Raw genomic sequence first — 27,610 nt, forward strand, 5'->3', positions numbered from 1 at the left:
TATATCCCACCGCACAGGTATGACCACTACATAAAAATGCTAAGACAAAATAGAAAAATTAGGATTTTTATGAAAAGAGGGGCTATATCCACAAATATTCCTCAGTCTAAGAAAATAATGAGTAGGTAATGGTGTATGTGGTGGTGCTACTCAGAGTTAACTTCCTGCACCCTCAGAGGAGCTTCCAATAGAACTCACGTCAATAGGCTAAAATTAATGCCAATCAACCCACTGACTCTCCCGATTGGTCCGTCTTTCACAGATAGACCACAGGGTGCAGGAAGTCTCACAGTAGCCGATTGTCTGTGACCAAACACAAAGACGAAACGCTCGTCGGTCTCGGGTGCCCCAATACTGCGCAGGGTGGGACACCCCTACACCCAGGTTGTATGTGGACACATGTCCTTGATTTTTTTACATGTGTCAGTATTTTTATTTATTCTCTGTTGCAAGTGTCAGCTATTTCTACTAGTAGGCAGCAGTGCTGGGGTTTACTTCAATTAATAGGATGCTGGTGCTCTTTCATGTTTTCTTCATGTGTTTAAGACAAGGTATCTAATTCAGCAGCTTCAGGATATCTGTCTATAGGAAGCTTCCGATTGTCAAAGGAATGATATATATTTCTCTATTGAGACAAGGGAGTGACATATGCTCCTTTTTCTCTGCAAAGACAAACACTGCACACTGACAAATATCTCTCCACCTTGAGCTAACCTCCTTTTATATATGCTGCTTATACAGTGGATGCCATAGATCTTTACTGCTCTACAGTGTATTTCACCCTGTATTCCATACTGTAAAACACTTGCTGCTAGCAATAATAGAGAGAAATCCTCTATCATCTGATAAACAGCTTATATATAATACTGCTGGTAATTTGACTCGGTCTATGAACTTTGCACTTTATGCTATGTAATATATGCTACTAAACTGTCATCAGAAAGGAAAATTCTGCACTAGGATGTAATTGTCATCAGAGGATAATAACAACACTGCTGCTAATTGCATTGGTCTTTGAACCCTGCACTTTATGTTATCTGAATATGGGTTACTATGCATAAGTGCACTTTATTAAGAAACTGAATAAATAATCAAACTGCTGCTAATTGAATTGGTCTTTGAACCCTGCCTACCGTATGTTACTTAAATATGGGCTGCAAAGCACAAATGCACTTTAAGAGTTAGTGTAACCAGTGGGTTAAATAATTAATTTCTACATAGGCATAAAAGTTGTAACACACAACCTGTGCTAGGCCCCATTGAGGATTGAAAAGGATAATGTATTCATGCAGTCTATGCATAGACTGGTCAGATTACCCTTTGGGGTCAAACAAGACCCCCATATATTGAAGGGCCCTAACTTGTATCTATCATTAGTAGATGTATAATGAGCCCTTCTTACCTTATAGGGTGTTAGCAGCAGACAGTTAGCCACACTCCAGTGGGGTGACCATTGTAAGATGTGTAGAGACGCTAAGCATTATGAATTTTATTGACAGTGATGTCCATTTTCTCTAGACAAAGGGGCTTTGAGAGTTTGTCTCCAGACATACTAGGTTACATCATTACTGTATTTCTTTGTCCGAGTATATCTTAGTACTTACAGAGCATGTGCAAGACATAAGAATGACATGCTATGTTGTACCAATCAGTGCTTGGTACCCAGTATGTAACTAATATGGGCTTAGTATCCGGAAAGCTAACACCCATATTATGGTATATAAATCAAGGACCTAGACAAAGGCTCTTCGGCTCGTGCATGGACCTGAGACTGCCGTAGGGTGCCTGCAATGTATATTGAACTACCTGGGCGTTATTGAAAGGAGGGCTCCCCAGAGAAGATGAAGTACATCTTGTGTTGAAGAGGATGAAATACCAGTGTCATCTGAATACATAGACCAAAGTTGAGTACTCTGTATACTTTGTATGTTGTTTGCTTGTTACTTGTAAATAAAGTGTGTTCATTTGTACTCACTCAAATGGTCACGTGTGCAACTATTCATTTCGAACAGAACAAAACCCACCGTTATGCAGTTAGCTACTCAGTATAAACTATGACAAATACAACTGTGTAGTGGATGATAAAGACAAATCATTCTTGCGATTATTAAAAATATCTGCACCAAGGAATAACAAATTGATACCAACAATAGGAGATTGATTTACAAGTTATCTATCGTACTCCTTTCGTTTCCCGCCTATAGCCTAGTAGTACTTCTCATTCACTGTCCAATGCACTTTGGCGCAAGACACTGAACAGTAGAGACGAACTGTGGTAACAGGGAAGCGTAACTGGCTTTATTTCCAAGGGTTACTGTGGAACACATGTCTCTCACTTCCCACCCTATGCTACAGGTATGATGGGAAGAGGCAGAACTGTGCAATACAGGTCTCTCACACCCTGACTTTTACTTCTGTCTTTCAAACGGCACCAATTTAGTGCTTTTTGATGTTATTTAACTACAACAATTGGTATCATTATATTATAATAATCCAGTCTCTCCATCTCTGTGCATGAAAGCAGTGACATTATCTTGATGACATTCTTGTCCCTGGGTGTATTTTATATTGTATTTGTATTATCTGTATTTTTATCTGTGATCATCATCTATATGTTAAATGAATTTTTCTTAATTTCATATTTCGCCACCCCCAGAGGGTCGAGCCCCTCATACCCTTACCTTTATACTTTTCATGTCTTTTCTATTATAGCTATTTTGTAAGTCCATTTTATTGTTTGTTTGATATATTAAATGTTATGTTTTATAATTAATACTTACTGAGGTTATAAAAGAGTGCTGTCTAATAGAGTCTTGAGGATCATATTTTTTTGTATCTCTTTTGTATAATTTAGAGAAGCTCTTTGTGCAGAATGACTACAGCACGTATCTTAGGATATGTCGACAGAAAACCAAAACAGAGAAATTCCTTGTTATCCTTAATATCATGCAATCTACTATCAGGAATTCACCATGGAAAATCCTTAAAAAACAAATATTATAAGAGTTTCTGAAATAACACTTAATTTTTAAACTGAATGGACAGGACATATACTGGAGAGAAACAGAGGTAAAAAGAATGTTATAGAAGGCAAACCAATAAATCACGATTTAATCATAAACAATAGTTTAAAGTACTTACAAAACCTCATAATAATGACCAAAGGGTACAGAATGGCAAAAAGCAGTAATATAAATAGAGGAAGGAGACAGCTCACAAAAAGGCCCATACTCCTCCCAGATCTCTTGCTGGGATCATTATTACAGAATACACTGTCAGATATTTATACAAGTCTAGTGACAATATATTAAAAGGTAGTAGAGTAGATCGGTCTTCTTATCCAATAAACAGTCTCAGGTGTAGGAAGCGTGTAACCGCGCAGCCATGGCACATGCCTTTGCGATATTCACACCCCAAAACTACTCAGCACACCGAGGCCAGCTTAACAGTGCGAAGGGCCTATTTAAATTACACTCATTGTTTCCATTAACTACATGCTCCCACTTTATATAATTTCAGCATTTGGTCAATAATAAAATTATTTTTGCCCAAGTTTCTAAACTATGTATGATTAAAAGGGTCTTGAAACTGACATGACAGAATATTGCTGCCCGATGCAACATAGGGCTAAATGACAACAATGGGTCATCCTGGGACACCAGATCAATGATAAAGATCAATGGGATCAGTACCTGGAACAGGACTATAGGAGCAGAGGCTCAAGCTACACATCAGCAGAACAGTGGTATCCGTACTACTCTGAATACCATGTCCTTGAGCCATTTCCCTATACCTGCCAGGTTACTTAGAATGCTTTAAGTTACATCTGCCCTACAGGTTGGGTAAATGAGGACAGAGAATGAATATGAAAAATATACACACACACACATATTATAAAATTATATATATATATATATATATATATATATATATATATATATATATATATACACACATATATATATAATCTCAATTTTAAAATAGCTCGGAACTGTCAATGCGGCCTAGCGTGATGCCAAACCTGCTATGAAATGTTCCTTTCATATAATGAATCACTTTAAATTAATTATAGCAGGCATATCTGCAACAATGTATGTATGACACAATAGCTAAAGTTGGATGTGCCCTAAAATTTGTAATCATTGCTTTTATGCTATAGCTGCACTGCATGTATCAAGGATATAATTATTAAATGTTCTATGCTGCAATGTATGAGGTTACATTGTTGATTATATGAACTGCCGTGCACAGTCTGGGTTAAACAGAGTAATGGTGTTATCAAACCTAACAAGGACAAGTAGAGCTGATACTCATAGCAACAAATCAGATTCAGCTATCATTTTATAAAATGTACTAGATAAATGACACCTAGTATCTGATAGGTTGCTCCATTTGTCCTCTTTAGCAGGTTTGATAACTCTCCCCCTACATCTTGCAGACAATTGTATCCGTGAGAGTGCCTGGAGATCATTTGGCTAGTTTAGATGACAGCTTTCAATTAGAAAAATAATCTAATAAACAAATCAACACAATTTAAAGAATGAGCTTTGTAGTGAGATGCTTGTGTATGCAGGGGATTATAGAAGATTCTCCTGGTGTACAGTATGGTGGTTCATACTATATTATGCTACTTTATTTTATTAAACATACTTTTATCCACTCAAAACACAGCTCCGTACACCACATTTTACCAAGTGATGTTGAAAGAAAACCAAATCCATGGTAATAAATCATTTGTATGATTTCTGAGAGGTCTAACAGATATAGTCCAACATAAATGACAGAGTATAGCTGGTCATACACCTACACAATCGTCGGCCACATCACCCAATATAGCGTCATCGGGTTGACAATTGTATAGGTGTGCATGCAGTACCGTTGCAGGAGCCTCAGCTGATAAACGGCTTATAACGCTCCTGTAAAGGTCTGGATCAGGAGGTCTTATTTGCTGTTTAATATTTGTCGGCCTGACCTCCCGATCCCATAGAAGGCCGTACACACTGAGCTATGTATGCACAGTGTGTTTGGGCCTTACAGGCAGCAGACAGGTAGTCACGCTGGGAAAACAGCACTCAGCTGATCGGGAATGTTTACCTGAGTGATCAAATTGGTGTGTACCCAGCTTAAGTAGAAACAGTGGGCATGTAAGCTTTAATAGCCAGCCTGGTCACGTACGCAGCCGTCAGTCAATGGCTGCTCACTCACACTGTAAAAAGTTTGGGTACACAATGATATGATGGCTGATTGAAAAGTAATGAGACTGCCGCTGTTTTTCTGCCCCATTCGTAGACGTGGCAACACTATGCTGGTCATTGTGAAGCTCATACATCGATGTGTCTGAACCTGCGGTTGGACTGCCGTAGTCTTCTTTGTTTGGTCACAGTGAGTGGAAGATCTTGATACGTTTCCTCATGGCGGATGAGGAAGACTTGTCTGTGAGATTATGTCAGAGATGTGTGATTTAATTTTGTGTTAAGCTTAGAAAAAGCTGAAATGTTTCCATACACTGGACTGTTTGGATTCCGGATCATAATGATGAATCCAGAATTAGTCATACGTCACAATCGATGTCAGGAAATCGGGTATCCTCTCCAACATGTGAACATAGGGCCTGATTCAGAGCCGCTCGTAAGCGGCCGCTCGTTCGCTCCGAGCGATGTTCGCACATCTGCGCATGCGTATGGGTCGTAATGCGCATGCGCCAACCAGTCATTGCGGTCGGAAATCGAGCGCTCGCAAAATAGCGAGGGCCTGCTACTTTGAGTGACAGGATGAGGCATTTGTGGGTGGTAACAGGGGAAGGTGCTGTAAAACGGGGAGCGGTGATCCGAACGCAGACGTGCCAAAAGGTCAAAACGGGTGTTTTAAGGGTGTGCATAATTAACAAAACAGCGTCATCGACCACGTCACTTGGTTGTTTCTTAGCCTGAACTGTTCGTATGATTGCGGTAGGAAAATCCTACCACAAGCACTGCGAGCAGTTCAGATGCCTGTCGATGTACTCGATTAATCAAATAAATAGCGGAGATTACGTAGGATGCGAGCGGCCAGGGGGCGTCTTTACAAAATAGCGAGTGCATGTTTCGTTCGCTCGCTCAGACATAGAGGCGTCAACAGACCGCAAAGAGCGAGCGCTCAATTTAAATAGCCGGCCCCTTTTTCTGAACGAGCGAGCGCAAATAGCGTCCGGCTCTGAATCAGGCCCAGTGTTCTTGCATGATTCAACTCGTTGTCGCATCTGCTCTTCTATGAGATTTTTGGGTACTCACCTGGCACACATGCGATGCATTTTCAGTTCCTTTGTCACAATATGCTGAACTTGCTCGAATGAGATGCCAAGTGAAGTCGAAAATTCGCATAAAATTAACCTTCTGTCATTTTACAACATCTCTGAAGCTTTGGCAATGCTGACATCTGTAACCGCAGTGCATGGTCCCCCAGAACGCACTTAGTCAGTCACTTGCATATTACTCTCTTTGAACACACACTATTAGTAGAATAGTTTATACTGATAAAAAAGCAATGGGTAAAAACTGTATGGAAAAATGTCACAAGAACGCATATAGTGCCGGTGGTTTTCATGTGTATGCAGTCCATGTTCTCATAACCTGTGTGTAGTGGGGAAGTCTGTGGTACAGAGGCATCGAGTGACAATACGGGATTACAGTGTTGCAGTGACATATGAAAGGTTGAGCATTGCTCTCTTCTCTCAATGGTTAGCGAATGGACTGAAAATGTCTATGGGGGAGATTGATCAAACCTATCTGGTTGCTATGGTTACTTTTCCTATGAGCTTCTATAAGGAAAAAAAAAAAAACAATAGCAAGAGAGAGACACAAACATGAGATACATAGATATGAGATGAGATATATAGATAGATATGAGATAGATAGATATGAGATACATAGATAGATATTAGATAGATAGATAGATAGATAGATAGGAGCTGATCTACTGCCTTGTGTCTGTCTCATACTTGTGGGGAGATGTATCAAACCTACTATAGAGTGGATAAGTTGCCCATAACGGCTTAATACAGAAGCAAATGAGTATAGGAGGGAGGTATTTTGAGGATACAGAGAAGACATTATCATTATTTGTAAGATCTCAGATTGACAGACATATGTGAAATCTATAATAAACATCTGTACAATCCCAGGGTTAGTGCACAGGTAACCTCATTCTGCAGGCACAATTTATTTTCAAGAAACATGCAGAAAAAGTGTAAGAACACACTAGGTTGTGAACATTTCAAAACAGAACTAATGACGGACGGTGGACTCAGGTAAAGCCCTTATATTACATATAGACAGAATTTCTGTACCTAGATCTAGCTCTCCAAAGTTCTTGGTTTTTTTTTCCTTAGCCATTGAGTCAGCTACATAATTTCATGTTTAAGTGGAATTCATCAGACATCTCTCGCCTAGGACCCTACCAATAGAATTTGCAAGGTAGAAGAGTAACCCTATACAGCAAGATCTCCTAATTTTTATTGACAGATGCAGAGATCAGAAGTGGAGTCTAGTGGACGGTTGTCACACTTAGCCAATCAGTTGTCACATTCAGAAAACATTAACCCCTAGTGTCCTCCATCACTGAAGTCTGTTTTCTGCTGCCTTGCAAACAGCACAGTCCTGTGTGGGCTATAACTTATAACTGGGGTTTTGTTTTTTGGTTGTTTTTTTTTTTTTTTTTTAAACTCTGGAAACTTACGCACTGATGGCAAATGCAATGGTTGATAACACAACTGCATACTTCTCATTCATTAACACACACTATTAGTATAATAGTTTGTACTGATAAAAAAGAAATGGGTGAACACTGTATGGAAAAATGTCACAAGAACGCATATAGTGCCGGTGGTTTTCATGTGTATGCAGTCCATGTTCTCATAACCTGTGTGTAGTGGGGAAGTCTGTGGTACAGAGGCATCGAGTGACAATACGTGATTACAGTGTTGCAGTGACATATGAAAGGTTGAGCATTGCTCTCTTCTCTCAATGGTTAGTAGCGAACGGACTGAAAGTGTCTATGGGGGAGATTGATCAAACCTATGTGGTTGCTATGGCTACTTTTCCTATGAGCTTCTATAAGAAAAAAAAATGAGAGAGGGAGAGACACAAATATGAGATCATAGATAAACATGAGATACATAGATATGAGATACATAGACAGATATGATATGCGATACATAGACAGATATGATATGCGATACATAGACAGATATGATATGAGATAGATAGATAGATAGATACGGATCTACTGCCTTGCGTCTGTCTCATACTTGTGGGGAAATGTATCACAACTACTAAAGGGTGGATAAGTTGCCCATAACAACTACCATTTACCAAGTGGATTTTACATCTCCCCTTTATCACATTTATCTATGTTGGCTTAGTAATTATGCAATATTCTTGTATAAGCCGATCCGTCAGCCATATGCCTTTTCCCCTTTGCTTACTCACAGACTGTGTACAGAACTTTTTTATGCCAAGAGAGTAGCAAAACAGTAATTATTATCACCCTGATAGAGTTCCATGCAGGACTGCTCAGCACGCAGGTCAGGCTGGCTGGGTAACATACACGGAGAGGAGAGCGGAGGGGTTACTTTCCCATGTAGGTCACGTTGCAACAAGAGGCTGCCTGTATTGTTTTCATGTCTGTTTGCATCTTTGTTTCCCTGGCTATTCCACTGTACAAATCCTATTCCTAACCAAGGCCACTAAGGAACATGGAAATCCAATGACATTGGCCAAACGGAATTACAATTTGTTATTTGATCTCCTAATAAAAGCAGTTTGTTGTACGATAGGCTCTGTGCAACATGAGGAGCCTCTGTATATTAGTTATCATTTATACACAAAGTATGCTGGAGAGTTTATGCATGGATGATGTACAGTACTATAGTACTTGTTTTCTGCTTTGGGCGCTGGAAGTAATTCTCTGCATCTGTTATGTAAGGGAGTCGCGTCATCACAATGGAGTCGACATAGGTCAAGGTTGACATTTTTACAGTCTGCACAAACAGAATATTGACACATTCACAATGTAGACATCTGAAAGTTGATAATGTGAAATGCAGACATTCTGCACGGACTGGCAGCAGAGCGTTAGGGTTAGATTAGGGGAAGAGGCGTTACGGTTAGAAACGGTTAGAGTCCAAATGTAATAGGGTGAGAGTTTAGAGATGAGTTTAGCAGTAAAACGCTCACACTAATACAGTGATCCAGTTGTATTTTCAAAACAGGAAACACCTGGATGAGAGTTTAAATCTTAAAGAGTTTTTTTGAGTCTGGAAAACATGCAAGTTTCCCTGTGCTGTGACTTTATTACATTGGCTGAGTTTAAAAATGTGACAGTTTTCTCTCCCATTTTCTAAACTCTCACCCTCTCACATTTGGCCCTAGGTGAGGTTCTGGATCAGTAATACCATTACTCACCACCGGAAGTTCCGCTGGATCTAGAGGAAGAGCTGGTTCGACCGTACCAGGCAAATCACCACTAGGCTACCAGGGACGTCGTTTTATTGGCATTATAATCAGGTTGACATTAGTGTTAGCATGGTGAATGTCGACAATCTGAATGTCAACAAAATAAACCACAACCCTGGTAAGTTTTTTGTTCACTTGAAATAATTGGGGCACCATGTTTGTGTTCCCTATTTTTCCTCAAACTCCCCAATAATGTATGCATCAACATTGATCATCTTACATGGAAAACTAGACATAGCGTAAACGAAGAAACATAGTACTTACGGAGATTGTACCATTGTCTAGACCTACGGACAGCCTCCGGGTTTCCGGGTTAAAAGACATGCATGAACATGGAGCTGAAAGATATGAACATGTGGTGACGTTAACAATGCAGAGGTTCCCGTGATGGGTAATGCCAAATGATGAGTAACCTAAAGTGCATCTGTCATAAGTATGGATTTTATACAAGTAGTGTTCTCAACAGGTCTATTAGTGTATCCCAGTGTGCTTTATGTGCTATAGCTTGTAGGAATGTATAGCTTACTGTAGGATCTCCCAATAACAGCATCCATACCCAGTGATAATAGGGGCCAGGTCAGTGACCAAGAGATGAATGGTCTGGCAATAAGACTTCCCCAATGGTATGTGCCCTCTGCACCGCAATAGTGACCAATAAACAGGTCATAGACTTTGCAGGCGTAAGACTGCCCCTACCAATTGCTAGGTTGCATTATGCCATGGCAAGATTTGCTCATTATTTCCTCTAGAATAGTCTATTAAAACTGGAGGAATGTAATTAGGCTTTGCTAATAAAGCTAGATGATTTTCAGGTCATCAGTAAAGGTATTCTCTATGGGCCTAACTCACAGTTGTACACTAATGCCGTTGCAGCAGTGTATCTGTACGCAGCTGCTATACGAAAACATACCAATGTTGCAGCCACTGGGAGATGTAATGAGACGCCCACCTGAGTCTTTTTAAACCCTAGCGTCTGCGTAAAATGTTGCAGCATCTGCGTACAAAGACGTAGCATCTATCACAGATCATTCGATTGTTGCAGTCCTCAGTGAGCCCATGGTCCTGTAAAACGGACATGGGAATTGAAACGCTGGAGCCATATTCCTTGCACACAGGATCACTGTCACAGGATGTGATGCCCCCTAAACGGTCGTGACACATCTGCGCTCTTTGCCACCACTCCCTGTTACCTGCACCAAATGCTTCTTGACTGTCAATCACACATAAATTACATAGCGGCTGCAAGCGACTATGGCAAATGTACCTTGACGCATGATCATCGCGCGATTCACTGATAATCACTCGACTCCATAAACATCGGAATAGCGTACAACTCTGAATCAGGCTTGCGATGACATGAAAAAGCCTGATGCTCCATCTTTACAATGATATAGCCAGTAATCCTCACCTTGCTCTATACTGTTATGATCTGCACTTTTTAAGCTCATCTGCACGACTCCTAAATACTCAAGTAGACAAAAAAAGGATGAAAAAATAATCCTATGCAGTATAAAAACTAAAATTCTTTAACGTGTGCAAAAAAATCTTATAGTAGAAAAATATAGTCAAAATATATTGTATCATGTTGATTCTTAACAGTAATTAGAGATTTCTTAACAATCCACTGCAGCCGTTCGGCTGGGGTTGGGTATGGAATGCTGGCAGTCGGGATCCCAGCGGTCAGAATCCGACGCCTTGATCCAGACAGGGTTAACATACAGACACTAGTTGGTCAGTATGCTAAACCTACCCCTCTCATTTTGGTGCCTAACCCAAACCTCCCTGCACTCTAAACCTTACCTTCCTCCTAGTGACTAACCCCGCACCCCAAACCTAACCCTACCCCCCGATACCTGCCTTTGGGATGCCAGCAGTCGGGATTCTGGAGCCGGGATCCTGACGCCGGTATTTCGACCGGCGGCATCCTGCATGCCATGGGGTAGCTCCACCCCCATCAGTCAACTGACAAGGAGATAGCTCCACCCCCCATCAGCAGACAAGAGTAGCTCCACCTGACAGGAAAGAATATAGTCTAATGAACATATAGGAACAACTCTATTGTACTCTCCCCAGTCTTTTTTTCTTCTTGTCTTGTATAGGGATCTGTTACACTGATTACATGTTCTATTAAGCTTAGCACCTTCCTATTTTGCAGTGTGCTTCAGATATGAAACGTGATGCCATGTAACGATTTGAATCTTTGTAGTTGTGGAGCTTTGTCAGTCATTATTTATCAACAAGTTTTATCATTCACAACGAGTGATAAAACTTGTTGCATTGGATAAATGGTGCTCCAGCCAATCAGCTCCTAACTGTTTGAAAAATGACAGTTGGGAGCGGATTGGCTACGCAACGAGCTCTATCACGACAAGATCATACAAAATCAACACGAATATGACCCTAGTTGGAATCAAACACATGACCCCAGCACTGTGAGGCAGCAATGCCAGCCTGTGCTGACCATTTCTTATTACACACAACGCACTTTGGGGGCGATTCATTTACATGTGAAGTGCCATTGGGATGGCGTCTGAACGTCAGCAAATACATCATGAATTTTATCTAACAAAAGAAAATGCAGGATGTTTGTGCGCACTGTAAATCACCTGTACTTTACACCTGAATTTGTAATTTAACTGAACTGATTCCTTCATCTTACAACAAGCCAAAAACTACCAAAAGTAAAATTCATCTTTTTATGGAGGGAAATGTACTAAGTCTTGGAAAAAATAAAGTTCCAACCAATCGGCTCCTTAAACTGGGTACACACCTTTGTGATCCCCGGCTGACCGGGTCAAACGCTTCCAATAAGCCGAGCACTGTGTCCTGTGTCCCCAGCATGACACCCTGCTGCCTGCAGCCCCGTACACACTGGTAGATAGATACACGCTCAGTGTGTTCGGGTTTCTATGCGATCGGGAGGTCGGGTCGCGAAATATTAAGGAGCACATAAGATGTGACCTTCTGATCCCGACTGTTGCAGGAGCGTTATAAGCTTTAATCAGCCAATGCTCCTGCATACACACATTGGGCGGAGGATTGTATAGGTGTGTACCCAGCTTGACTGTCCGTTTACAGGCTGCGTTTGAATAGTCACAGGAGCCAATTGGTTGGTACTTTATCCCTCTCTACTTTATCTGTCTCCAAGGCTTATTACATGTACCCCTACAACTTTATGTCCACTAAGCCAATGTCTTCCCACTCTGAGAAATCATAGCCCATTAAATTTTACTTGGCATACACAGGGATGACTTATCGGTCAGAGGAAGAGCCGTCCATGACAGAGGAAGAGCAGTCGCTGGTACGGAAACAAGTGCCCAAGGGAAAGAATGGGGGGTGCCAATGGGCTTAAGCGGCGGCATTACAAAAAGTGTTTAAAGACTTTCAAAAGCTAAGGGAAAATCAGGTCTGTATAGTGATCATAAATGGCACCTAACTGTGCCTGCAGACTCTGGAAGGCCCCTTAGTCATTTATTAATATCTACTTATATAGCGTCAGCAGCTTCCATTGCACGTTAAAATTGGGAACACTTCACAGTTATTGCAAAGGAAAGTAAAGATATATGGCTGTGCTAAAACTAAAAGCCCATTTTCTTTGCTACATATGGATATCAATACTATATGTACACACAGTTTGCTAAACAGACTGGGCACCAAATGTAATACCCTGCAGGCTGCAGAAAGTGACAATATTTTGGCAATCTAGCCGGGAGATTTAAAGCCACAATTTTTTTAAAAAGGTCAGAATCTTAAATCACCGAGACATCGGCACTTTCCGTAACACGCAGGCTATTACATTTCGCCCTAGGCCTGTGCGGAGATTATTCACCTGGCTCATGTAGGTGTTGTCCCTGTCCAGGATGGACAAGAACAAAAAGTTCAGGCATAAATCATAACTGGTGCACATTTTGCCTGGTCAGAAGTATATTTACATTTTGCTCTATGCTAAACAGGGCTCCTAAGGAGTGAATTACGATGTAATGCATTATTGTACACTATTCCTTACTACAGATTTGGGTAAAAGAAAACTGAAATCTATCCCAACTGTATAAATAAAGAATGGTACAAGGGCCGGCAGGACAACCCCATTTTGTCCATAACTATCTCTATACAGGAGCAATTTCTCAGATATAGGGATAGAACAGTACAAGAGAAGCTGCACTTGAAGATAATCCGTTTTTCTTGATGCCATCCTTGTGTCCCTCTCCTCAGACTCTCCTGCAGGAATGCAAAGTATTCTAAAGTTACAAATAATTTATGCAACTGAGAGGCTTTGCAGATCTCCATGGACAAGGACCTTTGCATTTACAATCTGAAGTTCAAATTACACATATAACAGTACCAACCTCAACTGCCATTAAAGTACTTAAAACTAGTTTTCAAGTAAAAAGCTCAATTACATAAAAAAATAAATAAATAAATAAAGCACTGAACATTGGGATCATTAGAAAACATTTTCAGAAACTGAAGTGTGCCAAAAGTCTGTTATGCCTAAAGGTGGCCTATTAACTGTCAGATACAACTCACCATCAGACAGTCCAATCAATCATCTGACCTGCTGGAAACATACAATGTCCTTGTCATTGGTTGGGTTCAGGATGCAGAAGGTCAGAATACAGACAGTGGCATCCCAACAGACAGAATACCGAAAGAATTAGCTAAGTAACCCCAACCTTGCCCCTAGTGCCAAACCCTCCCCCTCCCTCTCCTTTCCTGCACCGTAACCCTCCCTTTAGGGCCCAAAACCTAACCCCTAACCCTAATACTCACTGTCAGGATGTCAGCGGTCGGGATTCTAGAGCAGAGAATCCGAATGCTGTCAGCATTCCGGCGCCTGGATTCTGACCATCGGCATGCCAACTACATCCCCCTTGCCACACACCGTCAGATACAACTCACCATCATACAGACCAGTTACCTGACATGCTGAAAATTCAGAATGATGGTATAACATACCTTTTGATAATTATTTTTCTTCGAGGTCCATAGGGTCCACAGGAATTACCTTGGGATATATAGTTGGACAGCGTCCATTGCACCAAACAGCAAAGCTTTGGAGCTCCCAGCATGCACTGGTCCTCCTCCCTATATACCCCGCCCCCAGCCACAGACATTCAGTTCATGACTAAGCCTTGCGGAAAGAGACGGAGAATGGAGAAGGAAGAAGCATTTCACAAGAAGACACTCAACAAGCGTTGAGGGAATCTGTGATATAAAGCTTTAAGAACAGGCCCATCTGAGGCTAGGTGTGTCATGGTGGGTGCCCTGTGGACTTCGAAGAAAAAGAATGATCAAAAAAAGTATTTTATACCAAAATTCTGTATTTCTTCTTCGGGTTCCATAGGGTCCACAGGAATTATCTTGGAAGTTCCCTTAGGGATGAGGACGCTCCTGAGAAGATAGGAGAATCTGCCGCCCAAAGGAAGCATCCTGGGAGGCATACGTATCAAAAGCATAGAACTTTATGAACATACTAATGGAAGACCAGGTGGCTGCCTTGCAGAGCTGTTCAGCAGAGGTGCCCTGTCTTACCGCCAACCATGGTCCAACAGACCGAGTGGAATGGGCTGTCACCTGAGTATAGACCTGGGAAAATGGTCATAGGGAGCCAGCAGGACAAAGGACCTCATTCAGAGGTGGCTGTTAGTTGCAAGCGGTCGCACTGAATCAGGGCGGCCGCTTGCATCCTGAACGACCGCCTCCTTGTCAATCGCTAAGTTGTGGGTTAACACCCACAGCTCTGGCGACCGACATGGGTGATGGTCGCGGCCATCGGGGCTTACGACCAGACCCTAAGGTTGGGTCTGGGCACTCGTAAGCCCCAGGGAGCTTCCTGCTCTGATCGAGCAGGAAGCTCCCCACTGACATCAGCAATGTCATCAGTGGGGCCGCCCCCAAACAGCAAGCGTTCTGGCGGGAACGCCTCCATTTGGGCAGGCAAGCCCCCTGCCCGCTTCCCAAACGGGGCGAGCTGTCACTCACCATCGACAGCTCGCCCTGTCTGCTGCGAGACCCCTAGCGACGGAGCGTCCGTCGCTAGCCGGGTCTCGCGCATGCGCATGACGGAGCCGGCTCAGTCGTGCGAATGCCCAGTGGGGCAACATCGAGTCGGTTGCGAGCGCTCAGCGCTTGCGACCGACTCTGAATGACCCCCAAAGGCTGTTTATTTACTGGCCAACCTCTTTTGTGGATTCCATACAACACAAATAGAGAATCTGTTTTCCTGATGGACTTGGTTCGATCTACATAGATCCTGAGGGCTCGAACCACATCAAGGGAAGCTTCACCTGTAGACAGGTCTGAAGACTGATAGGCCAGGACTATAATTTCCTCATTAATATGGAAACGTGAAACCACCTTTGGAAGGTAGCCTGCCTTGGTATGGAGAACAGCTGTATTCTGATGAAACACCAAATAGGGAGAGCAACATGATAAACCTGCCAGGTTAGACACTCTGCGAGCTGAAGAGATAGCCAGGAGAAAAAGCGTCTTCGCAGTCAGCCATCTCAAGTCCTTATCCAAGGGTTCAAAGGGATGTGTTTGCAGTGCCCTAAGAACCAGAGACAAATCCCACGGTGCAACCTGTGGGAGGAATGGAGGTTGCAGTCGCAGTACCCCATGCATGAATGTTCTAACATCCAGCAGAGGAGCAATCTTGCGCTGAAACCAAACAGTCAAAGCCGAAACTTGGACTCTCAAGGTAGCTAGGCAAAGACCTAAGTCTAATCCAGCCTGCAGAAAACCAAGTACCCTAGCCACCTTGAATATCTTAGGATCATATATCCTGTTGTAACACTACAGAAAAAATGACTGCCAAATCCTGTGATAGATGCGAGCAGAAGTAGGCTTCCTTGCTCATAGCATCGTCTGTATCACTGATGGAGAAACCCACTGGCCTTTAAAATGGAAGACTCAAGAGCCAAGCCGTCAAAGCCACCCGAGGTAAATCCTTGTAAAAACACGGGCGCTAACAGGTCCTGGCGAAGGAAACGGAGTGTCTATTGATATCCGTGTCAGATCCGAAAACCAATGCCTCCTGGGCCATTAGAATAAACCTGCCACCTACCTGTTTGAATTTCCTGACAACTCTTGAGAGGAGGGAGATTGGAGGAAACAGGTACGCTAACCTAAAGTTCCATCTAACTGCCAGGGCGACCACGAAGGCTGCTGAGGGGTCCCTTGTCCTGGACACGTAACTGGGGACTTTGTGGTTCTGACGTGACACCATAAGGTCTATGTCTGGTAACCCCCACCTGTCCACCAGGATTTGAAACACCTCCGGATGAAGAGCCCATTCTCCGGAGTGTATGTCCTGGCGACTTAGGGAGTCCGCTTCCCAGTTGAGCACATCTGGGATAAAAATTGCCGAGATCTCAGGAAGATGGTTCTCTGCCCACAGCAGAAGGTTTGCCACCTCCTTCATGGCTGCCGGACTTCGCATGCCTCTTTGATGGTTTATATAGGCCACTGTCGTCGCATTGTCGGACTGAACCTGGACAGGCCTGCCCTGAAGAAGGTCCTGCACCAGAAGGTGCCCTGTGCACTGACCGAAGCGCCAATATATTTATTGGTAGATGGCTTTCTTGGTCTGTCCACTTTCCCTGAAAGGTGTGCTGACCCATCACTGCTCCCCATACTCGTAGACTTGCGTCTATGGTGAGGAGTACCCATTCCGGGACCCATAACGTATGACCCTCGTCTAAGTGAGTCGTCTCCAGCCACCAAGCCAGGGAGAACCGAACCTCTGCTGTGAGACAAATCATCTGACGCTTGATCTGTTGATGCTCACCATCCCACTGGGCCAGGATCTACAGCTGTAGGGCCCTGGAGTGGAACTGGGCATAAGCCACCATGTCAAATGTGGCTACCATGGAGCCCAGAACCTGCATAGCAAAGTGGACTGACACTGCTTGCTTGCATGATAGACTGTGCACCCGAGACTGCAGTGCCACAATCTTGTACTCCGGAAGAAAGATCCTCTGTTGCAGAGAGTCCAGCCGTGCCAACAGTTGCACCAGCCGGTGACAGGGAAGACTTCTTCCAGTTGATCACCCAGCTGTGCTCCTGTAAGCAAACAATAGTCATTCGTAGATGACATTGCAACACCTCTTGAGACTGGGCCACTATCAGGAGGTCGTCTAGATATGGCAGTATCCTGACTCCTTGTCACCCTGAGATGAGCCATCATGACTGCCATTATCTTTGTAAATACCCGAAGGGCTGTGGCCAGACTGAAGGGTAGAGCCTAAAATTGAAAATGTTGCTGATCCACTGCAAACCTGAGAAAGGTCTGGTGGGATTCTGCAATCGGGATATGCAGATATGCATCCTGAATGTCCAGCAAAACCATGAAGTCTCCCGGCTCCATTGCCAGCATAATTGACCGTAGAGTCTCCATACGGAACTTCGGTAGCCTGACAAATCTGTTGAAAGATTTTTGATTCAGGATAGGACAGTGTGACCCATTGGGATTTAGGATCAAAAATATATTTGGGAGTAGTAACCCCTTCCCTGTTGCATCACAGGAACTGGGACTATGAATCCTGAGTTCAGGAGGGCCCCCACAGATTCCCAATAGGCAGAGATTGTGACTGGGTCCACAGGAAGATTTTTAACCACACACCCCTGAGCGTCTACTGCGGGGGAAACCTCCCATTTATTACACACTTACATGAAATTTGTCAACTGTCCCGAGTGCAGGAAATAGTCTTTAGCCACTGCCTGACGTCTAAAGACCACCTCCTTAGATGTCGGTGCGACCTCCTCCTCCTAAATATTGAGGACAGACCTCACCGCTCTTACCAGAGAGGGAACATCCACCAAAGATTGATGATCCTCATTTACTGAGACTGACTCAGAAGTCTGAGAATCCTCATCTGATGAGAAGGTTGAGTCCGAATGTTGAGGCAACACATGGCGAGAGCCCCTTCTATGCCCCTGCTTCCTTACTACCACCGGTCTTTCCACCTGTGGTGAGGCTGAAGCCAGTAGTATACTCTGGCTAGAGTTAGCAGCCATGTCAGCCCAACAGGGATTCATAGGGGGCAAACACATAGGATGTACATGCTGTGCAAACCCCATCGTCTGAGGTACCCACACAGCTGGAGCCCGTACCTCAGTGTCCTTGTCTATCAGATAGGACAGGACCTCAGGTGTGATAGCCATCCATGACGGCTCTGCTGCTGTTGCAGGTGTACCAGATGTACTAGGTAACTGTCTCTTGCTACAGTTTTTACAGAATCCATTCACATTAACATCCTGCTCACACAGGCCTGCGGCACAGGACTTACAGTACACAAGCACCGGAGCACTCTCATCCTTATCTTCCAACATAATCAAATGTAGCAATGGTACAAGATATGGAAGTTATGCAAGTCTAAATGCAAAGTGACTTATACTATCAGTGACGCACCCCACCCTCAGAGGGATAAGGAGAAACACAGTGACAGCAGTAACTGACAGTTTTTGAAAACATAGGCAGTGCACATACAGCAGCTGGCGTACAGTCACATTCAACGCAAAAAGACGCGCAATTGCTACAGCAATATTGACTCATATCAACTAGCCGGCCCCCGGAGAGGGATAATAGGATATAGAGTACGCTATATGCCAAACCCAAGGGAGAGGTATATAGAGAGACAGACCAAACCTCTGAGACCAACTGCTACAGCCGTGGACGCTAAACTGCGCACATCTCACATGAGGTGGTCATTTATACCAGATGCGGGAATCCGTACCCGGAAGTTGGCGTCTGGGGGTAGGAGCGGCCGGGGGAGTGCCTTATCTCCCCTAAGCTGCAATTTTGAAGGCCGGGTACGCTGCACTACAAGGTAATAAGACGTTGAAGTAATAAAAGGTAATAAGACGCTCCAGTGAGTCTTACCACCCGTCCCCGGCAACAGACGAAATGGTCCCGGCTGCCTTAATGAGGAAACGCAGAGCGTCTTTCACCTGCAGCAGCCTCCGGCGCGTCTCAATAGCTGAGGCTAGGGACTGCTTTGCGCATGATTCCCCCGAGAGGAATCCTTACCTGCCCTCTCCGTTTACCCGACCGCAGTCCCGGACCTCAGCGTCTTTAGGCCGCCAGCTAAAGCCTGCCGAAAACCTCAGGTCTTACAGCGGTACTGGCGTTTCGGCGTCGGCGGGGTTAGATGGAGACGCGGTAGATAGTCATTTGCACTCACCAAACAAAAAAACTGAATGCCTGTGGCTGGGGGCAGTGTATATAGGGAGGAGGACCAGTGCATGCTGGGAGCTCCAAAGCTTTGCTGTTTGATGCAATGGTCACTGTCCAACTATATATCCCAAGGTAATTCCTGTGGACCCTATGGAACCAAAGAAGAAATATACAATATCCTTGCCATACACTGTCGGATTGGTCTGTCTGTTTGATAGAGTTATCTGGGCACAAATTATTAAATTTTTCAGGCATGCTGGAAGATGTTTCATGCCCGACTGACCAATAATTGGTGCTTAGCTTTAGCCATATATCGTGCAATTATCAGCCCGACCAGCCGATAACTGACTGATCGGATAGATGTACAGTGTATGGCCGTGTCCACGCAGCAATTACCGTTCTCTCAGGCACGAGAAAATTTTCAGCATGCCTGAAAGATGTGACGATTGTTGCTGCTCTTATTGGACAACGGATATACTCACCATTAAACAGACAGATCAATTATCTAACAGTGTGTGGCAATGTCAGAAATTGGTCTGTATGATGGTGAGATTTATCTCCAGGTGTATGGCCAGTGTAAGTGAATCTTTACCGAATCGGTAAGGGGGAATTCTCATAAATATTCTCACCGCCACTCTGTGATGGGACAAGGAACACAAACAAGGCTCATTACACCAAGACATCCTTTTAGGCACAGGGGGGTTAAAACATTGCTTTTTTTTTTTTTTTAATTGTTCCCAAAGCTAAACTGAATAGAACTATTACTACGATTCTTTGAGATTTTTTTTTTGCTCAGCTGTAATTGCTGTATACTCCAAAGTTCTGATGCATGCATATTAAATGGAACAAGCCATAGAATATATCAGTTTCCCAAACTCCGGCATTACGGTGCAGGTTTTACGGATATCCATGCTGGAGTCCAGATAGTTAAATCTGATTAAATGAGGTACTAAATAAGCCTGTGCTCAAGCATGGATATCCTTAAAACCTGAACTGTAATGGCAGAGTTTGGGAACCTCTGGGATATATGATATGATCTTGACGTGATTAGGAGACACTAAAACCGCCTCAGAATAATGACTTGGTGTGAGCAGCGCTCTGTACAAGGAATATTAATATCCATTAGATCCAGCTGAGAATTTTTGCAGCAGTGCTGCCCTTTTTATTGTTCCTTTATTAGGAACAATAGAACCGGTTATGCAAGTCAATGTGTATGTGTTGGGATTACTCATTAACGCTTTATGAACAAGGCCGGTCACAATCACCTCTACACAGATAGCTTATGCCCTCAGTTGTTCAGATAGAGATAGAGATTATATGTATGTGTATATATATATATATATATTCAAAATTTAGCCGTATACATATGCCTGGGTGCCCTCCGATGGTCCAAACAGGCCAAAGTGTACATGTGAAAAAACAGCGGCACTCACAGGACTTGTAAAGAAGACTCAAGACTCCCAAGGTCAAGAAGTCCTGTGAGTGCCGCTGTTTTTTCACACACACACACACACACACATTATATATATATATATATATATATATGTGAACTGGTAAATACGTTCAGTCAAGGGATAAAACTAAAACTTGGAATAAATTGCCCCTCACGGTTACAGGCAGGATCAACCTAATTAAGATGACAGTATAACCTAAACTATTATATATATATATTTCAGCAGTCCCCGGTATTTATTCCTGCTTCAGTATTTCGAAAATTGGACAGTATGCTCTCTTCCCTAATATGGGCGAATAGACGCCCTCGCGTTAGATTGACGAGTCCTAAATCTGCTGGTGGGTTGGCGCTCCCTAACTTTCGACTATATTATTAAACGGCACAACTTACACATGTGAGGGAATGGCTCCAGGACAATTCTCATACTGCTCTACACTCATTGCTTGTGTCTCAGGCCTCCCCTGGTCATACGCCCCTACAGGCCCTGTTGAGTGACAGGGTTAATAGATCCCTTCCACAGATACTAATACAGGCTGTTAAGATTTGGCGGGCAGCCTTTGATATCACGCAATCAACTCTAGGGCATTGCCTGAACGGAGATCACTTCAAATTAGACAAGTGTGGGGTGCAAAGGGTATTCATTCTCTAGGTCAGTTATATGTCGGTTCTACACCTAAATCCTTTTCTCAACTGCAGGAGGAGTTTTCCTTACCAAGAGAATATTTCTACAGATTTCTGCAACTTCGGCATGCCCTCAGTGTTCAGTTCAGTGCTGGTCACCCTGACATTCAGTCCTTTCCCATTAAGACAGTACATATTTTCATTCTGTGTCTTTTATTTACTCATACCTTCTGTCCTTTCTCCACGAATCCAAGTTACCTAATCTTAAAGGAAAATGGGAGGCGGATGTGGGTCCAATAGTGGATAGTGACTGGGATATGGCCCTGAGTATTCCCCGCACCTCCACTGCCTCTGTGAGATATCAGCAGATTCAGCTATATATTTTACATATTATTTAACCCCCATTAGGTTGGTGAAATTTGGTGGCCTTGCCTTTAATGTTTGCCCAAAATGTCAGATGGCTGTTTGTACTTTTTGCCACATTTTGGGGTAATGTTACACATGTTTTTTCCACCATGGGAATTCATGCCCCCATTCTTACCCCATTAGTATGCTGTTTGGGTGTTTTGGAGGATACCATTCTAGACAAGTATGATAGGCAGTTTATCATTAATGTGTGTACTCTGGCTAAGGACAGCATTGCTCGCAGCTGGTTGGCCTCTCAGGGTTCAGACTTCTGTGGATGGCTTGCATTGGTCCGTACTACTGTTCGGCAGGAGAAATAACTATTTAACTCGAAAGGCAGAGTACAAATTTGACCATATTTGGAGTAGATGGAGTGGGTCCAGATGCGCCCTCCCTGATATATAATACTAAACTGTTGTTTATTGCTGTATGGTATAGGTGCAGGCACGGGAGAAGCTTCTCTTCTCTCTTTCATTTTTTATTTTTTTTTGTTATATATATTGTATGGTTATTAATAATATAAGGTGGATTTGAGTATTGTGTGGTATGTATTATATTATTGTAGAATAGAGGTCCTAATTGAGTTATATTGCTAGCATATTTCTTTGCTTAGGACTGAGCTGTACCAAAATAATTATGTTTTATGCTGTGTGATATCTCTATACAGATGGGTAGCTATTTAGTAGTATAATGTTAATCTAGGGGTATATATGTATTGTCTAAATGTGTACCACATTATTTTGCGTCTATATATTTGCTATGACGATTTATCTGCATTGTATTACATTATTGTTACTGTTATTATCAGGTGTTGGTATAATGTAAAATTCCAATAAAAATGACCCAACTTAAAAAAAAAAAAACGCTCAGTCAAAGTTTGATTTGTTGGGAGAGTTAGAGAGTTTACTGTTATACAGCTACCTTTAATATCTCTTCCTATTATACAGCCATGGCCAAAAGTTTTGAGAATGACACAAGTATTGGTCAATGGCCAGGAAACTCCCCAGACCTTAATCCCATTGAGAATTTGTGGTCAATCCTCAAGAGGTGGGTGGACAAACAAAAACCCACAAATTCAGATAAACTCCAAGCATTGATTAGGCAAGAAATTGTCAATACAATCCTTTGACACTTATGAAATGCTTGTAATTTTACTTCAGTATAGCATAGTAACATCTTGCAAAAAGGTCTAAAAACACTGAAGCAGCAAACTTTGTGAAAACCAATACTTCAGTCATTCTCAAAACATTTGGCCATGTCTGTACATAAATACTTGCCGACTTTGGCAGGGAACACTGGTTGCCGAGTCCATGAATTGGGTGTGGATTGATAGACAGACAGTAACTAGAAAGAACGTCAGGTCAACAGGTAAAAGGCCGATGGTGCATTAGGTCGCAGTGATCGCTGAGCGAAAAAAAAAAAAAATATATATGGGTCCAAGGGAACCCTCACTTTAAAAATTTGGGGTCCTACTGCACAGTTTCTGGGTCCCATCAAAATTTATAATTTTTTAACTCCCCACATGCCATAAGACCACCCACATGCCCTACACACATACTGTACACTATGGAAAGTCACCGGTAGCAGTTGGGGGTTGAGCCAGGGGGAAGTTGGGAGGGAAGAGCTGGGAGTAGACGCATGTAGTGCTGGGAGTAAGGGTAGATAGCAGCTAGGACAGTACTGGGGGGCAAGGAGGGGGTTAGGGGCAGGAAATACTGGGGCAGTGTTGGGGTAGGGAGGGGATCAGGATAGCAGCTGTGGCAGTACTGGGAGTAGGGAGGGGGGGTTAGGGGCAGCGGTTACTTCCTTCCCCCTGCTGGGAGCCCCCAGCTGAGTCATTGTTGTCAGCCTCTAGCTTGAGCTGCAGCCGCCAGGTGTAGACCTCCAGCTCCCTCCTGTCCTGGGCAGTGTCTACCCCCCCTGCCTCCTGTGTGCAGAGAGCTGGCTGAAGGAGTTGGGGATGGAGCGTAAGCTGCTGGAGGAGCCCGGCACCACCGACAACGCTGTTGCTGCAGCCAAGGAGGATGACAAATGCAGAGCGAGCTACAGGGCAGTGAGGGAAGGAGGTCTCAGGCAGTGAATGGATGAAATGTTGCCGGTGGCGACTGGTTGAGAAGACGCTGCCGGTGGTGATTGGCTGCTGCGGAGCACACAGCTCACACCCCGCTTCCTGCAAGACCCACTCCGTTTTAATAACTATAGGTATAGTGTGTATTTTGCAATCAATAGATCGACATGCTCAAAAATGTCGTCACAGGTTTGTTTTTTGCCTAACCCTAAAAATCGTGACAAATCTTGTGTCAACCATTTGTATGTCACCCTTTTAACCCTGTCAACCTTCTGGTCTATCTATTGACTGCCTATCTTGTTACTGTCTATCTACCATCTGGATACAGATAAATTTGACTGGTAACAGCGGGGACTTCATACATATAAGGTAGCCCTATTACCAACAAATAAAAAGGACGGTAAGCAAATTAGCTAATACACCACAGGTTTTCCAGGCAGGGAAAGCTCACTATAACTCGCACCCCTTAACGGCGATAACTGTGCACAGCTGCAGACCGCGAAAGGTTCCCACAGAAGTGCGCGCTGAATCGAATCTTCTCTATAGAATTTCTAATCTAGTACTTACATGGCTGCAAACTAACCTATGCTGTTAATAGTTCATTACAAACACAATGTGTTGGATCCCAATTAATCAAACTCACAAATATTAATTATGTATTGGTGTAGCTTATATTTCCTGGGTGTTACTTCAGTGGATCTCATAAAACCTACTGTACTCAGGCATGTGTAGTGTCTGCTTACCCACCCACCATAAACACTTACTTTCCAAGTGTCACTATTAAACCTACATTAATCACCTAATCACTAAATATGACTTATCTAATCCCTCCCTGCCTGGGGCTGCTCAGTTTCTGTACACAGAAACGTTTAAGTTCACCACTTTAGGGTGGCAGAGACGGAGCAGGTGACAAAAAGGTGGTAATGCCTTCTTCAGGGATGATCGTATAGAAATATTAGAGAGTTAGATTAGTTCATAGACTGTAAGCTTGCGAGAAGGCCCCTTTTACCACTTTCTGGGGCTGATTCTGAGTCACAAGCTGCTGCAACCACTTTAGCGTCTTTTGCTGTAATATGGTCTGCGACTTTATGCTAATGCTAGTATCAGCCCTTCCCCCTGTTGTACAAGTGTGCGCCTGACTGTGCAAGCACTGGGACGCCCACTTTGTGCGGCTTTAGATGCAACTTTCAGACGGTACCAACGTACACACCACCGAAACTCATGCTAGGTGCCGACTCTCAGTCAGAGTATGGTCTGGAAAGTGTAAACAATTAAGCATCTAATTGGCAACCAGTTATGTAAACACCCCTGTGACATTCCCATAGAACTCCCATAATACGCTACATCTCCGTGCGGCTGAGTAGCCACCGACCGATACATTTCTGACACCGAGTGACTTAAACGTAACTCTGTGCCTACACACCGTGGGACTCATGCGCTGTGTGACACCGCTACGTAGGCGCAGGTGCAAATCTCCACATTGTGTGCAACTCAGAATCAGGCCCTGCCTGTTATTCACCAGTCTGATTTTATTATGTTTTTTTTAACTGGATTGTAAAGCGAACTGAATAAGCTGCCGCTACATTAAAAAAATGTTAATAAAGAAATAATAGTTTGCATGCGGGTGCAGAGCTCACCACGGAAAGGACACTGACTCCTTCCCATAATCCCTTCATCTCCCTCCATAGCTCTCCAGTCAAACATAAGGAATGAGATAATAGGCTCTGAATACAATAGCTTGTGGGTGTAACATAGTGGTGAGGCATAGGAGACACTATTGGGGGGGGGGATTGTGATATATGGAAAGGACAAAGAGGCGTCAGACAAACCACATGAAATTGCTCAACGCCTGCAAAAATGGCATAATGTGATGTGATGTGTGGTAAATACATTATAGGCGAAAACAATGTTTTAGGATACACTTTATTAAATAATATAAACAAATTGTTCATCCTCACTACATAGATACAGTTCTTGCCATGCCTTCTGCAGATCCCAAAAGAATAGATGGCAATAGTAGCCAAAGAGTTACATTGGTCTCATCTGGCGCCGGTAGTGACCCCAAGATGTATAAGGCAAAAAGAGGTGGGGGGATTTTTACCCTTTTATAACTATGCCACTTTCAGTACAGTCTGTCATTTTATAATCCCTGCTTACAGAACGTCATGCTCCCTGCCATAATTGGCACAAGTAATGGATGTTCCACTGGTAGACTTTGAGAACATTGGTAACAGCAGGTACTGACCTTTTAAACAGACCTTTTATAATGCTCTAAAAATCCACTCTTTGTAAACTACAATAGAAACTCAGTAATACAACTACAAATAAATTGTGACCAGAACAATAGTAACTTGGGCACAAAAGATCTCACAGCAGTAAGAGGCCTACACCATATAAACCAGCTTATTATTTTAATGCAGCAGTTATTAACCTGTGCATCTCAAACAAAATGCAATGCCTGTTCTGGCCTGGGGCTTGCACAGAATACGTCTGCAAACTTTACATTAGTAAACTATTTTCTTTAGATCACTTCAGGAGTTTATAAATATTAAGATTATAAATAAATATTAGGAAGATCGGAAAGGGTAGAAAACAACACTGCATTAAAATCAGATCACCATTTTCAATCTACTAGCAGACACATTCGCAAAAAGCATTATTGTGGCAACCCACCCAAAACAGCATTGCAATTCACAATATTTAGGCTCTGAAGGGGGGGTTAAGTTTAAGTGCAGAGTTCCCTAAGATGTAATAAACAGCCAATAAGCATAATCATCCTTGTGTGTCAAAGACTAATAGATCAGAGATCAAATTTCAAGAGCACAATAAAACAGTCTTCAAATCTTCTGCGCGGTTACAGCAAAATCATGTTGGCTGCAGATCACAACAGATTTAGAATAAACTATGATCTACCAACTAGTGACAATCATATCAAAAGGAGCACAATTTCTTCTTCTAACATTATGTACAGATGCACCATACTTTAAAGCAAAAAAGAAATATATCCGATCTAATGCTGAAGTCTATTTTTAGCAAGAACTGTATTTAAATGCTATGCATTTTAAACAGGCCAGTTCAAGTTGTATGTAGCTGTGCAGTGTATACTAGGTCCCCAGGTCCCGATTCAGAGATGTCGATGTTTTCACAAATAGCCAATGTATTTTCTACTGCGCATGCATCGTAGTCACAATGCGCATTTCCCGCGATGGTCCTGAGACGGCGGTCGCAGAGAGCATGTATTCACAAAGTGATTGACAGTCAGGGACTATTTGTGGATGGTAGCTGGGAGACTGAAATGTAGGCGTTTCACGGCCGTTTCGAGAGGGTGGGGGTTAGCACAGCCTGCAACTGTGATCCCGTACACTGCTGAGGCTCCGACGTCCTCCCTCCGATGG

General features: G+C 43.1%; 1 protein-coding gene across 1 annotated transcript in view; it reads right to left on the minus strand.

Annotated features, from left to right (window-relative positions):
* WDFY2 (WD repeat and FYVE domain containing 2) overlaps nucleotides 1-27,610 on the minus strand; it is a 102,127-nt gene that overhangs the window by 28,976 nt on the left and 45,541 nt on the right. The window contains exon 3 of the mRNA XM_088469091.1: nucleotides 9,756-9,829. Coding sequence (XP_088325217.1) covers nucleotides 9,756-9,829 — 74 coding nt within the window. The remainder of the gene's footprint in view (nucleotides 1-9,755; nucleotides 9,830-27,610) is intronic.

The sequence above is a fragment of the Taudactylus pleione genome, unplaced genomic scaffold, assembly GCF_031769625.1.
Source record: "Taudactylus pleione unplaced genomic scaffold, aTauple2 ptg000089l, whole genome shotgun sequence".
Classification (NCBI taxonomy): Eukaryota; Metazoa; Chordata; class Amphibia; order Anura; family Myobatrachidae; genus Taudactylus; species Taudactylus pleione.